The 24,156-nt window shown below is 40.0% G+C and overlaps 1 protein-coding gene across 12 annotated transcripts in view; it reads right to left on the bottom strand.

The window, feature by feature from the left end:
• Positions 1 to 1,159: 1,159 nt before the first annotated feature.
• The window catches only part of MBNL2 (muscleblind like splicing regulator 2), a 154,459-nt gene continuing 131,462 nt past the window's right edge, over positions 1,160 to 24,156 (bottom strand). For all 12 annotated transcript variants that reach the window (XM_059042028.2, XM_067016573.1, XM_067016571.1 and 9 more), the window contains one exon: positions 1,160 to 3,959. In XM_059042028.2, coding sequence (XP_058898011.1) covers positions 3,832 to 3,959 — 128 coding nt within the window. In that variant the 3' untranslated portion in view covers positions 1,160 to 3,831. The remainder of the gene's footprint in view (positions 3,960 to 24,156) is intronic.

The raw sequence follows: 24,156 nt of genomic DNA, 5'->3' as shown, positions 1-24,156 counted from the left end.
AAATATTTTCTGTGCTGAAGAGATACACTGGTTTTATCCTCTAATGTTTAAATTCCTCTTTTGATTTTGATGTAGTAAGTACCATAAAAAGTCAGTCTACTGATGAAAATTACACTTCATAAGCCAGGTGTGAAAATTTTTGAGTACAGTTTGTCTTAGACTTTTCACTTAAAATAACAACTTGTTCTCGAAACGTGACACCTTGAACTAACTTAACAGAGAATGTTTTCTTGTCAGGAGTGACTGATGGAATAGCAGCTTTTCCTCTGCTTTTACAGTAAAAGAAATTGCTCACCCAAACATATAGCCAATTCTTCAAACATCCACAAAGGTGTGAAAGTATTTTTACCCTTGGGATTCCTGATGGTACTGTTTAATAAAAATACAAGTGCCTTTATTTGTATATGCCTGGCCTGTTGAATGTTTGTGTTGTCTCCCCTAACAAGGGGTCTCATAATCACTCAGAAGGCCTGAAGCTTTAAACCTGCCATGGAGAAAATCTTCTTCTCTCCCTGTTCCTGCCTTGGCCCACAGAGGAGGTGACTTCCGCCAACCTCTGCATGACAAGGACAGTTCCCACCTTCCCTGAGAAATATCATGGGGCCCAAAGGACAGAGAAAGGAGAAGACTGAGAAGGTGCCCCGCACCTCTCAGGAGGCCTCACTTTGTAGAGCACCTGCCCTCAGGTGTGATGCTCAGCTCCTGTGCTCTCCTCAGTCCACCCAGCCAGGATGTCCACGTAGAACAGGTTTCATCATTCTGCCTCTATCTGCAGCCTAAGGTCTAAGACATGTTGCTCAATCAGGCTCTTACCTGAAAGCCTGTCTTATGGATCAATGGGCATTTTCTTGTCGGTTAATCAAGTGACGTTTTGTTCCCCATTTGGTTACTGATTTCTTCATATCCCTTCATATTCAGGCGGAATTCTGAAGATGAGGGCTGAGTGGTGGGATTTATTTTTATTTCTAATTTCAAAGAATAATAGAAGTAGTTCCCAAGTGACCCTTGTAAATTGTTCTTCTTACTGTTAAAAAGCCCCCAAATCCAAAGCCTGCTCTTCTTTGAAGCTACGAAATGTTATCTGTATGAATGTAAAAAGCATTTGGTTTGGCTAATTATCAATCTGTCTCAACAACAAAAAAAGGAGGATGACTAGAAATCCTTTTAAATGCTTCTTTTATTTCATTGGTTGTACATTGGGTGAGTGAACTGAATATTACAACCAAAACATAGAATTGATACAAATTAGACTCCTGTTTACACTGTAAGGTAATGAATGAGGGAATTCTTTAAGTGTTACAGAAAGATTTAGTAGAAATGTTACCAGTGATATGGCTCAAAGAATATTTAGGTGAAGTGCTGTTATATCCTGAAAACCAAGAGTGAAATGTAGTTCCCGTACAAGTGGCGAGTTCATCTCTTAACTACAGTATTTGTTGAATTGCTATCATCATGTCTTAGATATTGGTGATTTTGTTCTGTAATTAAACAAAGCATTTAAGATTTATTCATCATAGTCAGACTTCTGAATATAAACAAACTTTTGGCAAATAATATTTATACAGAAAAATAGTTTTAGATCCTCTCAAATCCCAGAATTATTCTATAAAATTACATTATAAATAAATAAAAAGCAAAATCTGTTGTACATATATTTGTACATCTATGCATTTGCTTTGCCTCCTCCTTATTGTAAATGGCATATTTATGACTCTTTGCATATTACAATCACAATTCTGGAAAATGGATATCATAGTAAAAATACAGTCTTCTATATTCGCTTGGGGGGGATAGGTGATGTTTTTGATGCTCCATTATTAAAGGGCTGAAAATAGTTGTGTGCTAAAAACTTTAAAAATCAAAATCATGAAACAAAAGAAAAAAAAAAGACAATGTTACAATAATTAGTCTACAAAAATATCTCAGTGATTCCCATAATTTACCTTTTAGTAATGTATACTATGTTTTCAATGAGTTTAAGTGAATTAACAAAGAAAAAAAGAAAAAAGAAAATAAGTTTGAATGTTTTAGGCAAGTTGTAGCTTAACTACATTGTTATAGCTGAGAAACTTACAAATATCAATAATACATAAAGATGAAACTACCAAAGAAATACAAGTTAGATACAATACTTTCCCACAAATTAAAACAAATGCAACAATACAAGCACTATGTAAGATTACACTTAGAATGTGATTTTTTTTGGATAGGGTTATCAAATCTACGATATAAGATAAATAGTCATTAGACTTTGACCAACATTAATTAAAATGGCAGATTTCTTTTTTCTCAAACAAAAATGATATGGTTGGTGCATCTAGTTTTCAGAACAGGCGGTGGCGTCAAAATTTAAAATATTCTACATTCAATCTCAAAAGTCAAAATACTTCAATCACTAATACGCTCACAAAGAAAATGGATGTTTTAAACAATTACACATAATAGTAATTCATAATAGCTGTTTCGTTTTTTAAACAATAATTTAAAAACTATGTAGGTACTGTATAGGCTATGTGCAACATATAAAATGTGAAATATGAAATATTTGGTACGATAGTGCTTAAAATAAACTTTAAAACAAACTTTCTGAACAAAATTTAATTGTATCGCTATTACCTTGAAGATCAACCAAGTATTTAAAAAAGTAAACAACATTAAAATATGTTTCATCCATATATAGTATATATATATGTATGTGTATATATAATATGTATGTACTTGTATTAAAGTTTTTTATACTTTTGAGACATAAAATATGCTTTAAGGTGAAAGAATTAAAAGAACTATTTTTTTCCATGCTGTAGTCAGTTACAACCTTTTAATCCAACTTTTGAAATGCAAAACAGTAATGGATTTTTTCAAAAGTGAAACTATCTACTTTTTGTTTACATAGTAATTTAGATTAAAGTCACAGTCAAATTTTCAGTGACTAAACTCAAACTTACTTAAATTAGAATATTATACAGATCTCCTCACCTACAGCTTCCTTGTTTGTCTAGGTTTTTAGTTCAGAAGAGTTATTCTGTAACAGGCAACCGGATGGTGAGTTTGAAAGACTAATCCTTTTGATTAGACTGTTGGCATGGGCCTCTCATTCTTATCAAGCTGGATGAAGTCTGGCAAAATCTAGGCACTTCTACAAAGTCTCTCTTATAAAACAATTTTAAAAATATACTTGTAAAATAATACCTTCAAGACTTTGTTTGGTGGGGTATGAAGATCATACCGTGCAAAGTTTCTTTTTCAATCTAGTTAATGTTATTCTAGAATCACATGATTCAATGCGGCATCTCCAGGCAAACCAAACACCACACTTTGATGTGTCCCCAGTACTTGTGCTTGAATTTCCATTCAAATTTTAGACCTGCAGGACAGGTAACGGTTTTACTTCACTTCTCATCTTCGCTGCGGCATTCGTGTTGTCAAGAAGTGAAACAGAGCTTTGATCCAGTAGGTAAATGAAATGACAGTAATTGAAGTTAGAATCGAACCTGCCCTTGGAATAGGTTTTTTTTTTTTTTTTTTAAAACTAATGCTAATTGTTTATTGCTAACTTTGAAATATTCTGAGTCAAAATGAGTAAATTGGTTGGACTTTCTGCATCAGCTATAGTTATGGAGATAAGACAATATTCCTAGGACAGAAACTATGTTTAGAAACCCTTTAAAAGTAAACTTTAATCCTTTATGTCTTTAAACATCACAGCTGGTCTCAGGTAGTTAACTATCTTAGGTTGGAATATACTAAGCATACCATATTTAATACTCATATATGATATAGCAGCACTAGCTTCTTAGAGTTGTGGTCTGTCCAGAAGAACTAAATCTTTATTTAGCATGCAGTTTGTGGCAATTCTATTGAGGAGGAAACAGGATAGTATGTACAGTAACAATGTTTAGTTATTCTCAATGCAGATTCTTGGCATTCCATTCCATTTCTGCTGATTATTTCAGAATTATCTGTTAAAGAAAAAGACAAGTGTGATTTAGACATCCTTCTCGAGGGAAGATAGCTAGTTGAAGTTTTACTCTTTGAAGACAGACATTCAAAAATAGGAATTTTCTGCAATTTCTCATAGTTTTGATGCAATTATAATTTTGCACAATCCCCACCCTTCATGCTGAAAATGTTTACATTTAAGCACTTCTGCTATGTGGCCACTGTAAAGAATGACGATTCAAATGCACAGTATTTTCTGTAAAACTGTGACTGCATATACATGGGCATGCAGTGTGTTTAGACCTTAATCTCTTTTTTTTAGTTTTGGCTTCATATCTCTTTATTATAATGTTCAATTCTCATTCAATTAATATTTGCTAATGTGATCAGGAAGTCTAATCAAAGAATTAGTTTGTACGTGAAAGGTTCTTTGTAAAGATTAAATATAAATATTTTAAAATGTGTAACAAATTAAGTAATACTTATCTATTAACTTGCATTTATAATTCAAAGATATGTTCCCATCAAAAGTAATTTTGTTCCCAAGATACAATTAGTTTCAAATTCAGGAACCATTTAAATGTCCCATATTAAAGAAAAAAGAAATAACATTCTAATAAAGCTGTTAAAACAGTCTTAATAATTCCAAAAGCACAGATAAAACTAAACTATCAAATGCAAGTTTGATATAAGTTCATTTCCAACTCCATAACTTTGCAAAGGACAGGGAGTTTGCCCTGTGTGACCCAGTCAACTAAATGTCAAGCTTAAAAGCCAAGCTTTTGACACATTCTAACAAAAATATTCATTCTTTGTGCAATGCTTTGACCAAACTTTGTGTACTTAATAAACAAAATGTTTATTTATTAAATAGCCGAGAGTCTTTGTTTTCAAAATAACCAGTAAATATTCTTTATGGTCAAGGTCAGCCAATATTCCTACACACTGGGATCCAATTCCCAATAAAAGCCTCATTTCTACAAGTATGATTTCTTATCCCATTATGTTATAATTTATACATGTGGATATTTTTCACACATTAAGTGGGTATTTCTGCAGTTAATATAAAACAGTTTTAGTACATACGCTTAATTTCTCCCATGAAATAAATATCCTTTATTTTATTGGAATATATAGATATGTATGGAATTGATACAAATAGAGGAAGAATTCATGTATGTTAACTATATATACTAAATGGAAACTCAAAACTTTGGATAAGATCAGATCTTTTTTTGTTTTTCAAAAAGTTCTAGGAATTTAAAATTAATTGGGAAAAATATCTCATGTACTGATATACAAATAAAAATAATGAGATATAATGGTTTATATGTAAATATTATCATACTGTCTTTGAACAGTCATTGCAAATAGCTAACATTCAAATTCTTCAGATGGCTATATTATAGCTTCATTTTTTAGATTTAGATATTTGATTATTAAATAGGAATTATTCTATTTCATCCCTTAGCTTCAATCTTGTCTGTAAGTTTTCCAAATAAGAATGTGCCCTAGGACATCAGATCATGTTTTTCTTTTTTCTTTCTTTTCACTTTAGCAGAAGTCTCGCTAAAATATTCATGGAAAACAAATGTGCAATTTCTTAAATTGATATATAATAATATATGTTTTAGAACATATTCACATTCTTGCTTATTAACTGAAATGAAAATGCCATATAGGATGAAAATTCCCAACCACCTGGAAAGAAAGAGTATCCTACAGAGAGCCCAGCAATGGGCAAATCTGTATTATAGAAATTAGTTACAATGCTTTGGACTTGAATTTGACAAACAGACGTGTCCAACCACCCAGATGTAACTGAACTGTAAATCAGCCTTGAAGTTAACTAAAAGCATTAACTGGGCTCACCCAGGCTGCTTTTCCCCTCTGCCTCAGCTTACACACCATCCGTTGTGTGGATAAAGACGTAAATAAAGATGACCTCTGGTACTACTGAACCCTCAGCCGCACTGCTTCCTGGCATCTAGGCCAGAAAACTCTGGCCATACCCTGGTCTATGTGTTGGGCTATCTTGAGGACTGTATGTGTGACGTTAAAAAATGAATTACACCCCTGCCAGCTGTGAGCTTCAAGAGGTTTAAGAGATCTGATCTTAGATGGTAGGAAAGCTATGGGTGTTTTTTGGTGGTAGCATTTTTCTAAAAATACCGTTTGATGATTAAACTTTTTCCTGAGAAATATAGCTTGTTGGTACACTCTGAATTAAGTGTACTCTGGGGTGAAATACATTTTGGAAATATAGAGAGATCAGGAATCCAGATGAGGACCAGTTACCAACTGAGAGCCTCTTATTGAACTCCTGCCCCTTTGATCACTGCTTCTGATGTTAGAAGGCACATGATATTACAGGTCTTAGGGCCCACGGGGAGGGGAGGACAGTTTCCAGCAGGAAGGAACCTCTGGAGGGAAGAGGAGGGCCAAGTGCGCGTATGTCAAGCAGGAAGGGTGTGGAGAAGCTGTTTTGAGGGAAAGAGGGCTCTTCTGTCTAGTTTTTGTTGTGGCTTTTCTTTAGTCAGATTATATTTTTAATTCACATCAAAAAACCATAATTTAAAATAAGATGAATAGGTAATCTTGTGTTTCCCTGTTGCCTCTCTTTGGAGATTCTCTTCCACACCAATTCAATATGAACATATAAAATATGTTCTATATATGAAAATTTCTTCAGCTTCCATTGTAATTTCAATGGCCAGGAGAATCAAAAGCTTCAGGAGGTACCTGAATATTTCAATATAGATACAAAACATATATTCCTAAAAGAACCGGCTTATATGTGGTCCCAGAACATGGGCTCCAAGTCTGATATTGACAAGTCCTAATCCTGAGCTGGTCTATTTTTTAAAAAATGGTTAATTAAACCACAGTTCACCAAAGTGACCTCTATAGACTGGCTGTCAGTGGCACCCCTCCTGCCCTGCACTCATCAAAACTGAGGCTGATATCCAAAATTCCTTCCTCAACCTCCAGGCACTGCAGCCCGTGCTTTTTAGGAAAGGTCAATCGAAAATTCCCCTGGGGACTGCCAGCATATGTAGAGGTCAGAGAAATAGCTACTACACTAGGTCCCCTAAAAGTCCCTTCCCTGAAGTATCGTTATTGTCTCTGTTTTAATTTTAATAGATGCTCCCCTGATTTTCCAGGAGGTACTAAGACATTTTTTTTTAAGCTCCTAAGTGACTTAGAAGATACTGAGAACTGCTGAATTAAGTCAACATAAATAACTGATCTTCATTTTTAAAGGGCTATAACCAGAGATGCTCTGCGAAGGAATGGAGACAGCCGGCTAGAATTGGGTTTGACCGTTACCTCACAAGATGACACCACTCATGGTAGGTAAACATAAATGTTCCCTCATTTCACCTTCTTTATTTAAATCGTCGTTTGCTCATTTTTCTTCAGTGGTCTTTGTCCTCCGTATTTCCTAATCTTTTTTTTTTTTTAAGAAGATGTTGGGGGTAGGAGTTTATTAATTTATTAATTTATTTTTGCTGTCTTGGGTCTCCGTTTCTGTGCGAGGGCTTTCTCTAGTTGCGGCGAGCGGGGGCCACTCTTCATCGCGGTGCGCGGGCCTCTCCCTATCGCGGCCTCTTGTTGCGGAGCACAGGCTCCGGACGCGCAGGCTCGGTAGTTGTGGCGCACGGGCTTAGCTGCTCCGCGGCATGCGGGATCCTCCCAGACCGGGGTTCGAACCCGTGTCCCCGGCGTCGGCAGGCGGATTCTCCACCAATGCGCCACCAGGGAAGCCCCCTAAGAAATTGTTATCAAAGCCTTAAGAGCCATGTCAGTATTGCCGGTCGTATCTCACAGACGTGGAAAAGGCAGCGTGAACAGTGTCAGCGGGCTTGCACAATACGCCAAGGACTTGTGCAAACCAGCATGAGCTTAGAGGTGTTAGCTCGCTGTGCTCCCCGGCATGGGAATCCCCTCCGGGGTGTAGTGACAGTGGGACCCGGAGACAGTGACTCCAAAGAGCAGGTCTGTACCTCTCATGGTGCCAGTGGAAGTCAGTGCTCAGAAACCCTCCGGGAGCTTGGGAATCAGGGAAAGGCGAGGCCCCTGGGGTAGGGCCTAAAGCAGACAGAGCCTGGAGCCCTGGATGAGAGGCAGCAATGACTGTGTGTAAGAACCAGGTGCCGAGCACTTGCTGATGGACCTGTGGGCTGCTAGGCTCCCTGCCAGGTCACCGCTGCCTGGGTGGTCAACCACGTCCTAGCCTAGGCCTCCCCCAGAAGGATGCTGCAAACATGTCTGCTTATGACAGCAGAAGCCCCTACCCAATCAGAGTCCCACCGCTTCAGCTTCTAAGGAGCCCTGGCAAGCTGTATCACGGGAAAGAAATCGAATATATTGAACAAGTTGTATTTCTGTTCATCTCTCTGACAGACTAGTCCCTCAAGTAAGTTATTATTTTCTATAACAGAATCATGATGAAGACGGGGATTAAATTATTAAAATAAGATTCTAGCTAACCTTTTATGGTAAATCAAAATCTTGAACTGAAAGCATTAGTTTCACTTTCTTTTTCCACGAAGAGGAGAGCACACAAAAATGAGACTAGCTGATGCCCACCAAATCGGCGATTCTGTTTTTAGGACAAAGACACACTTGATCTCAAAATATGACTGTGTTCGTAAACCTTCAGTGGACCCTCTAGTTTTAACAAGAGTGTCTGCAGGCAGAAATATCAGTCTACCAAGCAATGAACATCTCCTTCAGGTGGTTGGATTATAAGAATGTAAAGATTCTGCTTAATCCACATCCGTAAATTATTCCCATGCGAGCCCAGGACAGAATGAGTCTCATTTTTATTTACTGAAGACAAAATATGAATGGCCCCAAAGAACGTCAGATGGGTTGTTTCCCCACCAAGTGTGTTATGAGCAGCCATTTAACAACCCCTGCATCCCCAGTGAAATGCCTACCGTTGACTCACAGTGCAATGGCCGTCAAGCTCATCGCAAAGAGGACGGGGTTAGGCACTGCCTGAATACTAAGCCTACTGAGGCCAGGCAGGAAATGTGCATAAGTGGGTGGATGAGCCTGGAAGTGCGGCAGATGGAAGGCCCCGTGCCTAGAAGGAATGGAGCAGCAGCTGCTCGGCTCCAGCCACCTGTGACCTGCAGATGCTTGGGCTCTGTAGTGCCTGACCCTTCCATCTGCCAAAGAAGCTGGAAATTCAGCTGCTGATTCACATTATGGAAAAGAACTCTGTGTGGGTCAGATATATCTTTGGGGTGAATTCAGCTATGAGCTGCCAGTTTGTGTTCTCCTTGAGCCTTACTTTCTTGAAGGAGATATCTACTAAGCCTGGATTGCTAGCTTCCTGAGCCGGGCAGTAGCCAAGGCTGAAGGCGTCATCCAGGGAGGCAGCGCTGGTGATGGTGGGTGCGATCAAGAGAGCAGGTCTAATGGGGAGTTCATCCTGCAGCTTTCAGACATCTGGCTTCTGCCCAAAGGAACAGGGTACTTGACCCCGGTACCGCCTACCTAAGAAGAAATTACTGACCCTCCCTTGACTGATTCACCAGATATGAAACATACATGTTGCCTTGTCTTTTCCAAGATGATGACGGATCCAGAATGAGCCATCTATGTGCCCTTACCTTTGGTGTGCACTTGAAAAAGAGCTGACCAGAGTGAGAAATGCACTCGGTTGAAAGCAAAATAGTCTGTGCAGAGGCTGAAACACTGAACTTGACAGCGTGAATACCACGAACTCAACAGCGGAACTAACTAGCACTCATGCAAGAGGGTTCAAAGAAGACAAATCAACATATAATTTCCTCAGTGCTTCACAGGTATCAAATATTAATACTTTCTGAGTTTTCTACCTTGTGGCTGATCTCCAGGAAATGCACATATAAATAATTTTGGAAATTGTGAGCTTCTAGATGACTTCTAGACATGTTCGCACTTCTTATGTAAATGTGTTCATTGCAGACATTCAGAGATGTCAGATGAGTTATCCTTTAAAATGTTAGTTCAGTAGTAAATTCAGTAAGAACTCTTACTGCTTGGCTTAAGTGATAGAAAAAAACATTTCAGGGAAAAGACCAACTGTTTCTAGGGATCCAAACCATGAGAAACAGTTAGAAAAGAGGGCTAATGAATGTTTTAGTTAAACATTCAATACTAACTGTTTTTGTAACGTTGAGTTTGGAGAGGTAGATATAATATACCTTTTCAAGTATCTGTGTGGCCTTGCTGAAATCTGAAGGAATCTCAGTGGATCTGCATACCACTAGCATGAGAGCTCAAGCAGACATTTCCAAGCAGGGCTGTTGCATTAACTGGGTCCACAGCACAACCAAATTTTGTAAGGACAAGGGGCACTGTCTCATTCCTCTTTAGATCCCTAGTAAAAAGGATGGGGCTGCCTATATAGGAGGCACTTCTTAATTACTGGTTGCATGGATGGCTGAAAAAGTATAAGAACTTATGGAGGCATAATGCCACAATGTTGGCATCTACAGAAGACCAACAGACCTCTCAACAAGCAAGAGGTTGCAACGGAGGCAGGAAAAGAACCCCTTGGAGAGTCTACATCTCTTACCCTTTCAGAGCAGCTAAGGCTTCAGGAACATCCAAGAAAAAGAAACATTCATCCCCACCCCCCCACCCCATGGTCTATATGGATAAAAGGAAAAAATATTCCAGGCTGGGGGCAGAATCACTCAGAGGATGGAAACGTGGCAGATAAACAAAAATGCCACCTGAAGGAAACGTCTAGACTTAGACTATTTCTTAGAAATCTCTTTGCATGGTTACAGGGCCCTGTTTCCTCAGAAGGTAATTAAAGGAAGGAATGTTTCACTGTCTCCTTAAACAAAACTTATTATTAATCTAAAGATAGACAACTGGATGGAATTTCCTAAAAATACGGCAAAGCTAAGGAGGCCAGCCTGTTGCTCACCGTCCCAGTATCTTTGTCATTATTCTCGGGATTCTTCTCGTTCTGTCACTTACGTTGCTCTTCGCTACTTTCCGCTGGCGTTCCTCCGTCCTCCGGGCCCTGCGTTATTTAATATTCTCTGCATCTTCTCCCTAGCACTCCACATGTCTTCTCCATGGAAGCCTCTACTGTCTGAAATTCCCTGGTTTTGTCTGAGAGGTGAAACTCGTATTTTGGTTGAAGCAAACTATACAAAAGCAGAAAGACATTTGTACATCTGTGGCTGCCAGAGAATTCTGTACTTAATTCTAGGGTGGATTACTATAGATTAGCATACTATGAATTATTAACATCGAAAGCAAATGCCTTTGGTTTCTTGGTGGACGTATGTTATCAGAGTAATTCTCATGATATGTGTTGATCAATGAACACTTTCAAGAACTTTGACTTATTTCATGACTATGTGTAAATTTTGTTTTCGAAGATTTTTTTTTTTTTTGATGTGGACCTTTTTTAAAAGTCTTTATTGAATTTGTTACAGTATTGCTTCTGTTTTCGGTTTTTGGTTTTTTGGCTGCGAGGCCTGTGGGATCTTAGCTCCCCGACCAGGGATCAAACCTGCACCCCCTGCATTGCAAGGCGAAGTCTTAACCGGGGGACCGCCAAGGAAGTCCCAGTATTTGTAAATTTTAATTGTATAAAAAGTTCAAAGATAATTAGAGGTGCATGAAAAGGCATTCTGAAAACCAGTCACATTCAATATTTGAGCGGTAGGTTTTTCCAGGGCAGGGCAGGGCAGGGTCTTCTGCCGTATTTGACTTGTTTTCCAAGTGGAGTTTTATTTATACAGAAAAGGCATATACTGGGTTGTGGGAGAAAATTCTCAAGTGTGACAACCAGTTTCACTCTTGGGAAAAGCAACCTGAGGTTGGTGGGAAGGCCCACAATATTTAGCAGAACTTAACGAGTACTTCAGTCCAGATTATTGTTTTGCCTTCTGTCATTAATATAAAGTTTACACTTAAAACTAATTCTCCTATTTTCAGTGACATATCACTTTGCTGATGACTCACGACTGTCTAATATTTTCCACTCTACGATATTTGAACAAAAAGATTTTTCAGATATACTTTCTAAGAATTATCATTTAAAATACTACTAACTGAGTTTTTGTATAAAAGGCAATAACCCTGGCCTCACTGAAAATTACTGACGAGGGTCCACACCGGCGATTTATATTATCTGGATAAAATACATATATGGAACTTCTTGATTTGAGTAAGATTCCACTCCTTGCATGAGTCCAAGTCACCTGGAAAAATCCAGGCTCTTGTATGTATTACAGTGATGCTTTGATCTTGATTCCCATCTCCACCCCAGACCCAGCTGCAATCAATCCCAACTCCTCTGAGGGAATTCTGAGGCTTACTTCTGTTGCTTTCATGGTGAGATGGGAATCTACACCTCAGATCATCTAAAAATCCATACATCATTCATGGGTGACTTTTTCTCCAAAATGATATTTATAAGGAAGAAAGGAAAGGCATTTGAGAGGAGATTTTTTATTCCTCATGCTACCCCCTGTTGCTATAGCAGTGTTGAAAAGAAAATCGCATTCGGGAGTGTTGTGTGCTCATTCAGGAAGAAAGGAGCTATGAGACCATGTTTGCTCTGCAGGTGCCAGAGCAGGTAGAAGTAAAACAAAATGCTAGATTGGAAGGGCCACACGACAGCCAGGAACAAAGAAATTGGCAAATCAATTATAGCATCCAAGGCAAATGAGAAAGAGGGTGGTGTGAATGCATCTGGTGGCCACCCAGGACCAGGTTCCAGCTTTTATCTTCCTATACATCCTCTGGCGTTCTTGGCTCCATGCCGTACATCCCATTCCTACTCACCACACCTTCCCCAATAAACATTCCAATCACGCAGGGAACCATAGACTGTGGTTCCTCTACCCTCAGCTGGTGGAGAAGGTGAAGGACTTTCCTATCACACACTGTCTGGGGCTTTGGGTTAAGCGTATGCTTTTGGCATCTTTCTTGAATCCTAAAGATGTAGAAATATCCATGAACATGGTCTTTAGCCTCTTTCATGCTGTGAGCACAATATTATCCTTGAGCAATGTCACCAGTTAAATAAACTATCATAGGCCAGCCTGGAGACCTAACCATCAAATCCACCACCGTCTCCATAGGAAAATTACTTGAGTTCCAAACCAAGTGGCAAAGGGAATTTTGAACAAACATTTTAAAAATTAGGGACTGTATGTATATTAAGGAAGGCTAAATTCCTCTACTACCTCAAGAAATAGTATATAATCATTGGGCCACACTATTTAAAAATACTGTAAAATATTATAGAAAAGGAAGTAAGATAGTTTTCTAAAAATATTATGTTTAGAATGCGTGCAGTGAGATACAGAGCAAGCAAGGCTGTCTGCGATTAGACAGGCTGCCCACATCTGAGGCTACTTCAGGGAAGGTGACCTCTGGACATGAAGGGAGAATCGAAGAAAACATTTTTTATACCTCTAAAAACCAGTTTATGCAGCGACTGAAAAGAAATTTCAAAAGCATTCCTTTAAACCTGTTTTTTTTCAATATGGGGTTTTGCTCCCAGTAATAAATTGAAGAATCAGGCCAAGAAAAATCACAGAAGCAAGATTCTTCTGGATTCAACATTAAGTCCCCAGTCCTGCTCAGTGCCCTGCTTTTGTATCCACTGCCATTATGTTAGACTTAGAATCCTGGGCACATTTTGGCCATAGTATTCATGTTAACAGTGGAGCAGAATGTATAATTCAGTCTGCTAAGAACTGGCTTTTAAGACACCAAAGGCAGAAAAGTAACCAAATGCCGGGATTCAGTAAAAAGAAGGGTAAGTTAATGTCATGCGCAGGATATGAAGTGTGTCTTTGTGTACTGTAGTCACCTTACACATTTCTCAAATTGATAGGATGACACTGCCATTTAAAAAATTTCCAGCAAAAGTAGTTTTGTTTTGTTTCCTTCCTTTTCAGTTCTTTGCCTGGGTGTTTGTGTATGTGTATGTGTGTCAGAGAGCGAGGGAAAGATGAACAGAACCGCTCAATGTGTGTAAAATAATGGTGCAAAGGAAAAAAATCAAAGAGAGTCCTGGAGTGGAATTTCGGGAGGCTTGTTTGTGCCACCAACCAGCTTTGTGACCCTCCTGGGCCTTAGTTTCTCACTCTGCTTGTGCCACATGGGCACCTCTGCAGTGTGGTGGGTAGCTAACCAGGTTGCCATCTGTCCTTCCTAATAACTCCTCAGAAAGTGCCCTAAATATCCTGGTATAATAGATGGCAAAATAGAAACCAAAGGAAGAAAGCAAGCTCTTACATTCTCCCTTATTTCTCTATTACTAACTATCCTCCCTCAAAGCTCAGTGGTGAGGCCCATTCTTTCAGCTTCTCTAGTTTTTGAGATGATCCTTATTATATAATAATAACTTTGACTGTAATTACTTACGTGTTGGTTTTTTGCCTGTCCCCTTGGCAGTGTAAGAGCCACAAGAACAGGGACTGTTTTGTTCATTGCTGTACTCCCAGAATTTTGAATTTCACATGACACACAGCGGGCTCTTTATAAACATTTGTTGAGAAAAAGTGTGAAGATGCATTGCACTGGGTTAACAGTGGGCTTTGGTTATGGCCTCAGAATAGACTCAGCTTCTAGCCTGCATGGTTCACCGAGGAAGAATTTGCATTTGCACTCAGTTACCTGTTTCATGAAAACAGAACTCTTAAAGGAAAACACAGGCACAATAAAGAATTTTTAATGTGAAAAGAATAATTGTATACTATGTATTAAAAAAAACCAAAAACCTACATATAATTAGGCATCTTTCTTGCCAATCCTAATTCTTTCTTCTTTGGAGAAATATCTATTCAGATCCTTCACCCAATTAAAATATTGTGGTAAAATAGGCAGAGCATAAAATTGGCCATTTTAACCATTTTTAAGTGTATGGTTCAGTGGCATCAAGTACGCTCACACTATTGTGCAACTGTCACCACCAACCATCTCCAGAACTTTCCATCATTCCAAACTGAAACTCTGTGCCCATTAAACAATAACTCCCTCTTCTCCTTTCTTGCCAATACTTAACCCCTCCTTCCTTCTTTCCCTCCCGTCCTTTTTATCCTCCCCATTTTGGGCTTCAAAATGGAATTTTTCTGTTTGCGTACCTGAATCGTCATCGATTCCTTGGGGTACTTGGGAATTGAGCTCTGTGGTTTTACCTACAACTGAATTAACCTCTAGTCACTCCTTTCACAGCTGCCTCCTCCAGGCTGCCCAAAACATTCCTTCTCAAGTAGAACGAATCAAGTAGTGATGTTCATTTAACCTGAGATTTATATGAGGGTAAGGTTCTATGAAAACAGTGGAGGAAAACAGTATCTCTCTTTTAAAATTATTGTTTAGAAAAAAAAAAGAGTCCTGGAAGAAAGGACTCCTCCTGGTAGACTCTTTTTTTACAGAAGTTTCTTGCCAGTTTACCACCCTTGGAAGGGTGAAATGGTGCCCTCATTCATCTACTTTCTAGCTCTTGTTTACTGGACTGTAATTTGAATTGCCTTGTTGGTCTCATCAACTAACCATATTTTCAGACATTTCTGATATTGAACTTGGATTTTAAAAAGGTTTGCTTCTACTGGAACTTTCTTCTTAAAAGGCTAAAACTTTGTAAACCAATAGTTAAACTCAGTAGTTAGCAGTTTTTAAGGGAACCATATAAATAACTTCACCCCAGTCCTACGTTGACCATAAGCTCCAATCTAATTCAAATATGGTGGAGACACAAGGGAACAGGATTTGGAGATCAGTGAACCTGAGTTCTAAAACTGTCCAGCCACTTCCAACCTGCTTGAATCTTAAGCACATTATTCTTTAAAATTTGTTCTCCTCTGGAAAATGGATGAGACACTTCACTGAGTTCTACTGAATATTAAATTAAATAATGTATATAAAGTGTCTGATATGTAGTAGTGTTTTTTGATAAATGTCGGTTCCCTTCCCTTGGTCTATTTATTTGAAAATTCATAATCCTAAATAAAATTTGGTTTCAGCTTCTACTTAAATAGGCATTCAAATAATAATTTTGTGCATTTAACTATTATATCATCTGTATGACACTCCATATGTGTTGATAATAAATTTGATTTTGATGAGATTAGGATTTTCTAAAATGTCAAATGCACTTCCCTTTCTGTGTATGTATATCTTGACCTGTCACTGACAACTAAATAAATATAGGCTGAACTTCTTTATTGTTCATGAAAGTCTTGACTGTCATTTCTATTAATCATTTTTCAAACTAAAATCTTTTATTATAAAAGCATCAACATCCAGTACCATACAGTGATCAAAGTCTACTGCAATAGAAATTTACATTCCCGGTGGTCCAGTGGTTAAAACTCCACGCTTCCACTGCAGGGGGCATGAGTTCAATCCCTGGTCCGGGAAGTTCCGCATGCCACGGGGTGTGGCCAAATAGATAAATTAATTAATTAAATAAAATAATAAATAAAAAATCAAGTTAAAAAAAAAGTTACATCCCATGGGAGGCAGCATCTCCCACTCTTTAAATTTAGATCCAGTTCAAACGTAGCTTCTACACCTAATAACTGTGTTACCATGGGTAAGTGATTCAGCATCTTTTATTCTTAGTATTCCTCTTCTCTGTAATGGGAATCAAACGTTGTTCCTAATGCAGATGCTACTGTTATCCTATGGTAATAATTCACCTATTTTAATTTCCTAGGCTATGCCACAAAACATGAATAGGAATATTTTGACAAGGTATAGTATTTACTAATAATTCTTAGATCACTGGACTTAGAACAAACCACTATTTATGGACGCTTCTGCACACCCAGTCTTGTCTAATACACATCCATACTTCAATTTTCAAACCTTCACCTCTTCTCAGATAGGTTCACATAACCAGCAGGAAAAATGAGGGGACTTAGCTTATGAGTTTATGTTAAAAAAAAAAAAAAAAAGCAATTCTTTTTTTTTTTTCCCTGCAGTACATGGGCCTCTCACTGTTGTGGCCTCTCCCGTTGCGGAGCACAGGCTCTGGACGCGCAGGCCCAGTGGCCATGGCTCACGGGCCCAGCCGCTCCGTGGCATGTGGGATCTTCCCGGACCGGGGCATGAACCCGTGTCCCCTGCATCGGCAGGCGGACTCTCAACCACTGCGCCACCAGGGAAGCCCAAGAAAGCGATTCTTAAACCCAGTTTTCCAAGGCAAAGGAATACAGTGGGGTTTTCTGCTCATTCTTCACACACACCTTAGATTTCCCTATTTTAACTTCTTTCCTTGTTCAAGGCCATCCTTAATGTTACAGGGGTCAGAGAAGACCAAAGAAAAGACGATGAACAATACGAACTGATTCAAGCAATTCCTTTTCTCCTGGATCTTCATAACTAAAGTGGTTCTCTGGCCCTTTCAAATATCTCAGGATAACAATGCCAAGAATTGAAAGAATGACTAATGGAAGAGTTATGAACAATATTTTGAGAAAAAGAAGGAATTGAGTTTAATATCCTTGGGTATCTTTTTGATTCCTCCAAAACCTTTCTAAATTTTAAGGAGGGAGAAAATCTATTGACTGTTCAAAAAACTGTATAGCTAGCATACTCATGCTGGATTGTGGCTTGAGGGAGGGAAAGAGGGCTAAGCGTGGTGTTAGATCAGTTTCTAATCCCTCATGTAACCTTGAATGAGTCACTTAACCATTGAGGGTCCTTTTCCTCATTATAAAATGGAAGGTTAGGAGCTTGAGGGAGGTTGTATATCTGGTTTTGCCACTTAATAGATGGCCTTGCACAAGTTTTTCAGCTTCTCAAAACGGCAGTTTCCTTATCTGTATATCGGGGAGAAGGATATTTCCTTACAGGGCCATTTTGGGTTTTAATGCGATAATTCGTATAAAAGCTTGCATGACGTCTGGCACTTGGTAAGAGCTTACTAACGGAGAGATGCTTGCGTTATCTTTGTGCTGTCTGTATCCTCTGTAGAACTTTGGGGTCCCTTTAATGATCATTTAAAGCACTCTCTCAGGAAGGCAGTGTGGTGAAAGGGAAAAAAACACTACCCTAGGCGGGACACAGACAGTTGGGTTCTAGTCCTGGTTCTCTTGTTTATGTGACTTGGGTAAGCCACCTTACTGATCTGGGGTCACGTTCCAATTTATAGTGTAACCTGCATCATCATTTCCCTTTTCTGTTGTTGTAGAAGTAGGGCACGGTTGTGGTCAGCTTGCTCTTATGACTTATCACCTTTCATAACTTTGATGTAGTTAATGCAGGTCTGGGGTCAGACCTGCAGTGCCTGAGGCAACAGAGACTATGGGAAAGTGGGTGACACTTCACAACATTCAGCTTAACGATGCTGCTTCCAGAAACGCCTTGTGGTAAATACTGAAAAGTGTCTGTATTTGATTATAGGAAGCTCATCGACATAAACTCTGAGATCTTTGGAAACTCCAGAGCAAGGAGAGTGACGATCATACGATAATTTGATCACTGAGAGTTGAAACAGACAGAGCAAAAGTTTCAGCATATTATACGTGATGCCGAGGCCTGATGGAGTCTAAGTGCCAGACTAGCTGTAGTTTTTCATAAACCAGTGTCAGAAAATACCAGTCAACAGATTTCTCCTTTATAGTACAAAGAAAAGTGAAGAAGGGTCAACAGGAGCCATTCTTTTTATGTAAGTCATCGGGAGAAATGTCTTGCAGAAGATTGATGTGGCGGGGAGCAGAGAGCTGGTGGATCCACAGATACTATAGAAACTGGCAAGAGCCACTGGGAGAGTAAAGGATCAAAACGCCTCCCCGAATTTTCTTGATTTTCTTAGTCACAGCCTGTCCTCCTTCCTATCTTCAGGTTCTGAATTCATGGATTCAACCAACCATGGATAGAAAATATTGGAAAAAAAAAATTCCAGAAAGCTCCCAAAACTAAAACCTGAATTTGTCATGTGCTGGCAACTATTTACATAGCATTTACATCGTCTTAGGTAACGTAGAGATGGTTTAAAGTATAAGAGAGGACGTGCAAAGGTTATATGCAGATGTGCCACTTTATATAAGGGACTTGAGCATCCATGGATTTTGGTATTACTCGGGGTCCTGGAACCAATGCCCCACAGATACTGAGGGACGGATGTATTCACCCTCCCCTCCCCACATTTTCCCTTTTCTCTCTATCCCAATTTTATCACTTCATCAACAAAGTAGCTTCCTCACCAGTTAACCTGCGCTCAGCCTATCTCAGCTCACACCCACCCACTCACTTCCGGTAGAAGAGTGTTTGCAAGTCTCTCTCTCGTTTTGCAGTTTGCTGCCCTGCCCTCAGCCTGCCTTTTGACCTCCTCGGTAACCTAACCTCCTCACCTGCTCAAGGAGATTTTCTAGTCCTGTCCACATGTGCCTTCCCTTCACTCCCTCACTCACTGCGGTGTGGCCTTTAGTGCCTGTGAGCTACACTGTCTCCCCCTTTAGAGCTGGTGTAGTAACAGCTGCTCCGTCTGCATCTTTTGCGGGATAAAGTCCGAAACGGATTCTGAAACTCCTATCTGAGCCACGAAGGCTACTGGGGAAGAAGGTGGGATGAGGGGGGAGCATTGACCTCAGGGTCAGAGTCTGGAGGTCAAATGCAGGCCCTTCTACTGATGAGAGCCACGGCCACATCTGAGCCTTGATGTCTCCCCATGTTAAAGAGCGAGAATAGGGCCCATCTGATAGGGTTAAATGTGAGAACACATGGAAAACATGATGCTGGTACATTTATAATGCCAGCCTCCTTGCCCCTTACCCCCACCCCCAGCTCTACCCCGTACATTTCACTCTGGTCAGGAACAACCTCACCTCTTCCTTATCTAATTCCTACACATCCTTCAAGACCTGCCTCTGCACTTTTATATACAGTAGTGTGTATATGTCAGTCCCAAACTCATCATTTACTCCCCCCTCCCACTTAGGGGTAAGGCTCTGCCGTGGAGCTTACTTCCCAGGCAATAATGTCTGAATCCTTGTGACTATTTCACTTTGCGACACTGTCTGATTGCTTCGCATCTCTTTGACTAGGCAGTAAACTCCTGGGTACCCTTAGCACACCCCCCCCCCCCACTGGTGGCCTCTAGAATGTTCAGCAGACTCAGACAGGTCTGGCCTTGGAAGCCATGGACTCCTGCGACGTGGCCCAGAGAGAATGCTGGAAGAGGCTGAGAGGCCGGACCTCATGCCAGTTTGTCCTTGACTCATCATGGCGTCATACCCAGTCAGTGAAGTGACAGTCAGGCCAGCTTTGTGGCAGGAGACGGCCAGGATCTCTCCTCTCCATCCACCCACACAGCAAGGCTGGCAACTTTCCCAAACATGCAGGTAGAAGTGTGGGAAGGAAGGCAGCAGTGGCAAACTTGGGGAGATCGATGCCTAGAAGTCAAAAATTTCCTCTGCTCATAGCAACTTTCATTAAAAACGAGACCTCATTCATCTTTCAACCCTTGGCAACGGATCCAAATTCCTGCACTGTGCCTAGTCTCTCTTTCCTTACAAACCTAGAGCTGGAAATAAACACACATATAGGGTGAACTGTATATTTATTCCTCTCAAAAGAGAAAACCTACAATTAGAAAAATGAGCATGATTTTATTATGGTCAACAAAAGCCACAGTACTACTGGGAATATAACTTTGCAATCTAAAAAGATTCCCCCAAATTCCATCAAAATGCAAAAGAGGATGGGATTTGAAGTCAAATAAGTAGGACGATCCAGCAGGCAGTCAAGTTCCACGTAAGGACCCTTGACATTTTCTCTTCAACTGCACAAAATTGGAGCTGATATTACGTCTTTAGGTGCTGTATACAAAAGAATTCTACCCAAGTTTCTCACCATGAGGTGTAAATTATTCATGAAAAATGAAAATGTACTAGACTACAACACTTACATAACTTAGCCTTTCCTTGGAGAATCTGCAGATACATATATTAATTAAACCTCATGGTAGTTCTGCAAAGCAGCTGCTTCTGAGGCAGGAAAATAAGAGGCCTTTTTTCTTCTTATTTCCTGCTTTCTTGAAGAGAAAAAATAATCTGCCTCGATATGGTTCTCACAGATCCAGCTCCACCCAAGGCATACGGAGCAGCCCTCCCACCTCTCCTCTCCACCTTAAACATCTTTTTTTATATTTTCCACCAGACTGGCAAGACTGGATTCCAGTGCCCCAGCCACGTTGCACCACGGAATTTAGACTCAAATTGCCAAGCAGCTTTAACCAATGGTGTTAACTGAACGCAAACGCCGCCATTTTTATTATTTTGATTTTTTTATTTGAAGAGATCTACAGCAGGCTCCAGTTAATCTCCCTCTCTCTCCTCCTCTGTCCCTCCACCCCTCTTTCTCTACTCACACACACACACACACACACACACACACACACACACACACACTCCCTCTCTCCACAAAATATTTGCTATGGCGATTCTGTCTCATTTGAGGCAACCAGATCCATTACTGAAACAGAACCTGCCTCGCGAGTTAGAATATCAGCACAAAGTTAGAGAAGGCCGAGCAACGTTAGCAGTATTATAATGCTGAGATGGATGTCTCATCCCGAGCGCTATTTACAGGCCCTGGATTTGGACAGCTGCTGTCCAGGCCCTTTCAGAGCACACCGTACTTGGGGCCCAGCGGCTTTCTGTGGACTGTTCTCAGGACCCAGCAAACTGCGAGAAAGGAGTGGTTCACAGTTTGATCATCCATACAGGGAGGCCAGTCGCTCTTCTGTATATTTCAGGGGAGGGAACTACCAGGGGTCGACTCCTCCCACGCTGGGGCTTTGCAGGGCGCACGTTTTTCTTGTGACAAAACACAGGCTCCAAATGGGTCAAGTGGTGAATAGTGGGGAATGTTGAATGCCTCCTACATTTGTCTGAATATAGTCCTAGATGGCTCTGAATAATAGATGTTTTAGAAAACCCTTGGAGATGAGAGAGTAAGTAAAACGTGACCTTACCTTTCTAGACTTCTCGGTTAGGATGGGGTGATTTACTGTAACTTTGTAATACAGAAGTCCAAGAATCTATATACAAATAGCTTTGAAGTTGTGTTCATGTTTATATGTGAGAAATGAGTAAAATCTGATGCTCTTGAACTTTTCTCATCTCCCTTTAGTAATTTGTAGCAGGCCAGATAAAGCATAATATAGGTATCTGGTTGCATGTAATTATTTTGTCTGGTAAGATACCGTTGAAATTGTTATTATATATATACTAATCAGGCATGTCTGGAAAATGGGGATTTTCTGACTTACCAAATAGCCCAATAAATGGAGGGCTAGGAATGTATAATATGTTACTAACTAATTTTCAATAAACTCTTCCTAAGGCCAGCTTTCTGTTGAAGGGATTTAATCTTTGGAAGAGGATTCGGAAGATGTGATAAAACCTTGAGGTCATAATTAAACACCAGTCAGCACTTTTTGGAGATGTAATCAGTGTTGTTAACATATTGCCAGAAATACAATTGATTTCACCAGCTTTAAAGGCACTGCGTGGGATGCTCCATTAAAATATTCCTAATATCCACTATGTAAGAATTTGCCTTCCTAGCATGGACTCATGACCCAGAACGAATCAGATGAATAACTGCCCTCCGCGTCCACATAGCTCTAACTGTGGACACGTGGACAACACGTATTCACTCTAAATCTGAAGGGACCCTTTCTTCCAGGCAAAGGTCAGGGAGGTGTTAGAGCTTTTGTGGCTCTGACGTCTCATTCGGGTAGGGAGTGGGGAGCCGCATATTAGGCTCAAGCAGCCTGGAGGCATTTGCCCAGGGAGTCCACCCAAAGGCCATCCTTGAATTCGGGTCCTACAGAGGCAACTTCCTGTGATTAACCCTTCATGTCAGCCCGAATCTCTTCTTCTGCTACATGACATTTATTTGGACGGGTTTTGCCATAGTATGAAACCGTTTTTATGTTTCTCTTCGGCTAAACGTGACTCTCCCTCTGTAACAGGCGAAGGCAAGGCAAAGTCGGCCCCTCGCCGGCTGCCACTGTCCCACTTCAGGCTCTCGTGAAAGCCTCTCCGTGGTCACCGCAGACTCTCCTGCCTTGAGTCCATCTGCCTGCTTTTCTCAGAGTTGCGTTCCGTCACTTGGCTGCTTGAAAACCTTCAGTGGCCAAATGAAGGCCAGCGAACGCTTTACCCTGTCATTTAAGGTCCTACCTACACACTCGGAATCAAACCTATGTTGCAGCCGCTCGCGAAAACTGGGGCTCTGGCCAACGGGATTGTTAGTTTTTCTCTGCTAAGCTTTACACTTCGCCACCTTTGTCGTATATCAGCACTGTCATTCCATCTATCTAATGATGATGCTTTAAGGAACACGCAGATAGAATCCTTGTGGAATTCAGAGGATAGAAAAAAGAAATTCTAGCTGCAGGGGTTCAGGGAAAGACTCAGAATATAAATTGTATTTGAATTGGGCCTTCAAGGATGTTATCAGGTAAATTGAATAATCTCTGTATATAAATGGAGAAACTAAGATTTAAAATATATTTACTAGGGAATTACTTTCTCCCCTTTTGAAATAGAATGTATTTTTGAAATAAAAGAAATAAGAAAGCAATGACAGGATAGAGTACCATAATAATTCAAGTTAGAGGGATTTCAATCTGCACTCTCATTTTATTAAATAAAATTTCTTATAATGTGAAAAAAACGAGATAATCCATATACTAGGCTGCTGACCTCTCCTCTTTCACTGTACACTCTAAGATTCAATTGGCTTCAATATAGGCATCTGTAGATGTATGCATCCTGACCTTCTATTAGCGGACTGAAATTGACTGACTCATATAGTACCTGGGTTTTCATTTCTGATTTCCCTTGTCACGATGCTACTTGTGAGGTGAGTGACAGAGACTGGGAGTAAAGTCCAGGGCCATGATTCACACAAAAGAAGCCCATGATCTGCTTCACCAGGACTAATGACTAATTCCTTTTCACGTCTCGTCTTAGTTCTCATCTTACTTGTACAGAAATTATTCATAATTTTCAGTCTACTCACTGGGTATAAGATAACATAGACTATTAATGAATAGTTCTATATCATAACTAATATATATCAACTATGTTTATGGTTTCTAAATATGACCTGGCTATTACATAACTAGCCTGAAGCTGCATCTGCAGCTCAGATTCAGTTCATCTCCCCAGCTTAGAATTCACCTCAGTCTGAGCTGCATTAGCAGAACTC

This window comes from Kogia breviceps, chromosome 16, assembly GCF_026419965.1.
Source record: "Kogia breviceps isolate mKogBre1 chromosome 16, mKogBre1 haplotype 1, whole genome shotgun sequence".
In the NCBI taxonomy this organism is placed as follows: Eukaryota; Metazoa; Chordata; class Mammalia; order Artiodactyla; family Physeteridae; genus Kogia; species Kogia breviceps.
The sequence above is the reverse complement of the archived record's forward strand: the minus strand, read 5'-3'. Positions and strand labels throughout refer to the sequence as shown.